Consider the following 5,971-nt stretch of genomic DNA (forward strand, 5'->3'; position numbering starts at 1 on the left):
CATTCCAGGAGTTAAAATAAATGGGATTTAAGACTTGGGTATATAAATTTATTTAAATCATCGTTTTTATTAGACTAATTACAAGTTTACAATCAGAGAAATTGAATGTTTGCTTCGAGTTATATATTTTGTATGAACATAATTGTCTTCGCTTTTTAATGGCAACCTTGCCTGGTGTCATGCACGCACACAAGGCTAAGTAGGATTACATGCAAAGCGTATGATGTAGCTGTTATTATGTTATGTTATATTATATTCTGCATATAATTCCTTATATAAATGAATAATATTTTAGTTTATCGTAATACTAATATGTATAAATGCAATTTGAAAAACGTTCTAATGATAATTAGATTTAACATAAATTACGAAACGGAAGCAAACAGGAATCGGTGTTTTGACATTTTATCAGCATTAATTAATTATAATCTTGATTCGGACCTGACAACACCAGTTATTAGTTCTGAGTTAACTCGCTGAGGTTATGATTGCTTTAAAAATAAAAACAAAAATAAACTGGTGATACATTTTTAAGTATCAATTGTGTTTTTTAAGTTATTTTTTGATTATTTAAAACATTTAAATACAAAAAAGATTAATGTAATTATTACTTGTGATGGTTTAAATTTTGTGAAGGTATTGATAGGCGAAAATTAAGTCAATTTGTGAGATTGTTGTGAAAAACAACTATAAATTAGCTAACGAGTGGCGCGAAATGTAGGCACGTCTGACTTGAAGAAATTCATAAGATATATACGTCAATATCCAAAACTAATTGGCGTGTTGGATGCTCCTACACGAATATTTAAATTATTTAATCGGCGCTATCAAGAGATAATCTAATTCACACAACCATCATCAATTATTATGCATGCATTAATTTCATTTTATAATTTCGGTAAACAACAGATTGTAACCTCATCATCTCGTCAAATAAGTAGGTACAGTATGCGACGAAATATCTGAACAAATCGAGCACTCGACACTTGACAGTAATTGTGGTGTTTTTACTTTTAATGAGATGGGTTGATAAAATTACCAATCTATACTATTATTTATGTATAACACCGAAGAGTTTTTTTGTTTGTTTGAACGCGTTTATATTAGGAACTATTGGTTCGTTTTGAAAAATTATTTTAATGTTAGATAGCTCAATTGTCGAGGAAGGTTATAAGCTATATAACATCATGCTATGAATATTAGAAACGGGGCATCAATGATGAATGTTGCCAAAACGGAGGAAATTTATTCTTTTTGAGAGTTTCCGTTGCGTCCGCTGCGTAAACGGTTAAAGTTACATAACAAACATATATGACGAACAATCATATATGATGATAATGTTATGTTCATATAAAATATATAAACGTGAAGATCACGATACTAATTCAAATTATAATACACGTATTTAGTTCTAAACTAACTGCGATTTCTACAGCATTTTTTATAAATGTGACACTTGAGTCGGCTCTTTTACGATGCTGAGAATCAAAGCGGCGCCGCGCGTGCATCGCCGCCATGAGTAAGGCGACTTCCCGACCTTGGATGAGTAAACCATAATTAACAATAATTAATAAATTAGTTTCGGGCGAAAATTGCGTCGAGGAGACGTTCGCTCCGCTATCGTTTATTTTTTCCGTAGAGCATTAGCGAGTAGGTCCTAATAAGTCCTATACTTAAATACTAAAGTAATGTCCCTGCCAATCTTGTGCGGCGCTGCGAGAGGTGTAATTAGTTTTAGCGGTAGCAATATGAAACATCGTCGTCACGCTCAGCGTATTGGTGTTCTCATCAAATGACGCCACACTGTAGGTCATGACTTACAATATGGTGGGGCGTGTCACAGCTCACTGTCATACGAATTTCCTCCAGCATTTCCTCATTTTATTTTCTATTTTTTTGTCAGGTTGTCTTTGTGAAATAATATCGACACCTAAATGTACCATCACTGATAAATATATTACTATGTTATGTTAATGTTTTTTTTTTGCTAAACTTACAGATTATAGTGAATATTATGGATTGGCTAGCATGGTACAATATTAAGCCATGAATTTATTACTTGGATCAAAATGAAATACACAGCTAAAATTAAAGACAATATCATCTATCGACACTTATTATATTAACATAATATTGTATACACCATATATACAATGAAGGAGTAGGAATCACGGGATGAAGGATGGAAACTTCTATTGAGAGTATTATACACAACATAAAGCGCATCACTGTTATAACCTTTTTTCATTCGGGTGTAATCAGCCTAAATACTAATTATTATCACATTTATTTTATTTTCACATTCAGGACTTAATTGATGTTGGAGTCATCGATGACCAGGTCGTCGGTGTAGCCGCACTTCTCGCGCCACGTGTCCTCGTCCAGCACGAAGGGCTTCGTGATGGAGACAAACTCGTCGAGCGGACACAGCAGCGCGCTGCACCCCTCCACCTGCAGGTACATCAACTCGGCGTCCGGCGAGCTCTGGTACACCGGCTGCGACACAACACGACATATGGGTAACATAACATTAACCTGTGAACATGGCAGTAAAGTCATCCACTGCTGTAGTACTCACCAGCACGACATAATCACCAGTATCAGTGCGCTTGCGCAGTTCCAGCGCGAAGGAAGAGCAGTATGGTGGCACGCCCTGGCGCGGCGTGATGCGCGCTGCCGCCATAACGGGGTACACGTTAGTATCGTGCGCGGAGTAGATGCGCAGGGGCTGCGACACGTCGCCGCTTGCTGCCGAGGTCATCGCCGTGATGACGTCGTTCATGTACACACCTTCAACATCACAACACAGTTATAACTCAAGTCTCCATCACGCCAGTCTCCACCTATCGAATAGCTAAATGTATTCTAAAATATACAACTTCGAAATAATACACCCATGGTAAAACTAGGGAAATGTAAAAATTTGGTCATATCCTGATTTTTTTTATTTGAATGAAGGAACCAATGAAGGGATCTAATGTTTGTCCCTAAACCATCTCAGCGGCTGTAACCTAGCTAGGAGTGGTACTTTTTATGGTCGGTACAGTAAAGATAAAAATTCCCACGCTATGTGTCGGTGCACCGCTCCGGTTCCGGTTCGCCTCAAGCGCACCTACACACACACTAATACACCCTATCATATACTACCACATCTAAACCGTATCAGTATGCACACATTTCATTTTAATATAAAACACGCGCACAAAATATATTCCATCGCTTTCTCTCTCGTGGGCTTCTACGAGGCTTTTTGCCTCGGTATTTTTTTCTCTTTCACTCTTGTGGATCGAATACGGATAAAATCCTACCCATACGTATAGCTATAGTAGGTTTCTATAGCAATCAGTACTAGACAAGACCAAGTGCCAAGACTTTGAACTTGCTTCTAATATTTAACATTTATTCTGCATAATATTCCTTATTTCAATGAATAATCTTTTATTTTCTTGTATATTTAATGATTTTAGAATAAACATAATTCTATTTACATAATAATAATTATTTTTACATGTTGTATGCATTTTAATTAAAGCTATCGTATAATTTTAGTAGAAATTTTAAGTAAGATTTGAGATTAATAAATGGCAACATTAGTCGTTTGTTTTGATTGAGCCGGCGATACATTTTTTAAAGTTTTCGCGTTTATTACATGTTTTTGGGTTATTTTAAACATTTAAATATAAAGAATATAATTCCTTATAATAGTTTCAAGTGTGTGAAAGTTTGATAGCCGAGAAGAAAGTGAATTTGTTAGGTTATGATGAAAAACAACAACATTCAACAAGCTTGCGAGAGGCTCGAAATGTACTCCTGAGTTGAAGAACCTTATAAGGTATTTAGTCTAGTATCCAAAACTAATTAGCGTGATGAATACTTCCATACGAACAAGTGCTACATATGTTGTATTGTTGGTTTTGCACATTTTTTTCTCGAACAAGAAGTGTTTGGGATAAATCTGGTTAAGGATAATGATTTAATCGGCGATGTGAGAGATATACTAATTTACAAAAACATATAAGCGCAATAATTTCGGTAAAGAGCGAAATGCAACCTCATTACTTCAGCAATTAAGTAGCAAGTAGGTACAGTTACAGGTATGTGACGACATTTTAAAACAAAACTTTGCGCGTCGATACTATTGTTACTTTGTATGAGATCGCTTGATAATTATTGATATAGGTTATTTAACTTCTTTCAGAGGTCATGATGGGTCAATTCTTTTTCTAACATTAGTTTTATGTGAAATGGAGATGATTTTTGCACGCCACTGCCCACCAACTATCTTCAGACACTAGAAGGACTAATTAGTAGAAAGGACTTTTCATTAATCTTAATAGGGGACCGGCCTATGCTTGATTTTGTACAATATTCTATATGTAATGGTTAATAATACGAAAAAGAAGCATGCGAAAACGGCGTAAAAATTGGTTAAAAAATGAACGAGTAATTCATATTTAAAATATTGTAATGTGCAGAAGTGGGCGCGATGTGGGGATATCGCTTCATCTCTTTCTTTCGCACGCGTCGTAACTCCCGATGACGTCACATGTGGGTATTTCGTCTCTTTTCTGTTTCTTGTTTATTACCCTTTCCGCCGAAATTCAAAGATTTATAATTTGTTGATTTTTTACCGGATTTTAATAATTCCTTCTTATAATTTATATTATGTAAATATTTGATAATAGTAAAGAACAAAAATTAATCCGGTACCCTATTATCATTTCAATTTCATGTGAGTGAGCAATTTGTCCGTCCTACTTGGTACTCTACAGTAACTATGGGTGCTCCGGCAGGCACGAATGCTTGTTGTGCAGTTAGATTATGTTTTTTTTTGTTTTAGTGCTAACCGCCATTTGTCGAATTTTCTAAAACATATTTTGTACTTCAGAAGTAGTCGGAGTGTTTAGCATTTAGCAACAATTAATTATCCTACTCTAACTAAGGTTTATTTTTTCGTGGAAAATCGTCAGGAATAGGAACCCGCACGTTTGAGCTGCCCAATTGAAAGTCAAATAAAGTTCCCTACCGACCGCGGTGGTAACCACAACACGAATCTTTATAATAATAATAATAGCAGCCCTGTATTAAATACTTGCCCACTGCTGAGCACGGGCCACCTCTACTACTGAGAGGGATTAGGCCTTAGTCCACCACGCTGGCCTAGTGCGGATTGATAGACTTCACACACCCTCGAAATTACTATAGAGAACTTCTCAGATGTGCAGGTTTCCTCACGATGTTTTCCTTCACCGTTAAAGCGAACGATAAATTCACAAAGAATACACGCATGATTTTTTAAAAAAGTCAGAGGTGTGTGCCCTTGGGATTTGAACCTGCGGACATTCGTCTTGGCAGTCCGTTCCACACCCAAATAGGCTACCGCAGGAATCTTTGCTCTTGAAATAATCTCCTTCTTACATGTAGTCCACATATATCTGACTTTATCCAATATTCTTTCTATGTCCAGTCCCTTTTTCTGTGGAATGCGCTCCCTTTCGAAGTAAGATCCACCACTACATGGTTGGTTTCAAAACGAGAGTTCGGAAACTACTCCTTGATAGTTCGGCAGAATCTCCTCTATAACTTAAGTTAATATCATGTATGTATAATATTACTGTGTATTTATATACGCATGTAATATCTATACGTATAGTACGTAAGTTTTATATTTATAAAATAAATGATATAAGTCTTTTTTTGTTAATATTTTGTCCACTACCTTCTCTCGTTGTGTACACCTGCCTCCATCAATCTCTGCACCACCTAAAGGTTGATTGGTAGAAAATGTCTTAGGATTAAGTCCGCCTTTATACTGTTTGTATATAAAGTGTAATAAATAAATGAAAAATAATATATTTAATATTACTCAGTATTTTGTGTTCTTCTAAATTATACCATGAATGTAATTTAAAATGTACGATGCAAGTTACGGAGTGAGTGAGGAGAAAGAAGAAGAAGAAAAAGCAGTTCG

At 35.7% G+C, this 5,971-nt stretch overlaps 1 protein-coding gene across 1 annotated transcript; it reads right to left on the reverse strand.

The window, feature by feature from the left end:
• Positions 1–2,027: 2,027 nt before the first annotated feature.
• On the reverse strand, positions 2,028–2,788 carry LOC119188609. The gene is made up of 2 exons (XM_037436342.1): positions 2,579–2,788; positions 2,028–2,496 (listed from the first exon to the last, which is right to left on the reverse strand). Exons 1-2 carry the CDS (start codon positions 2,780–2,782, stop codon positions 2,311–2,313), a joined length of 390 nt encoding a protein of 129 aa, XP_037292239.1. The 5' UTR covers positions 2,783–2,788; the 3' UTR covers positions 2,028–2,310.
• Positions 2,789–5,971: the final 3,183 nt, after the last annotated feature.

The sequence above is a fragment of the Manduca sexta genome, chromosome 7 (assembly GCF_014839805.1).
Source record: "Manduca sexta isolate Smith_Timp_Sample1 chromosome 7, JHU_Msex_v1.0, whole genome shotgun sequence".
NCBI classification, from domain to species: domain Eukaryota; kingdom Metazoa; phylum Arthropoda; class Insecta; order Lepidoptera; family Sphingidae; genus Manduca; species Manduca sexta.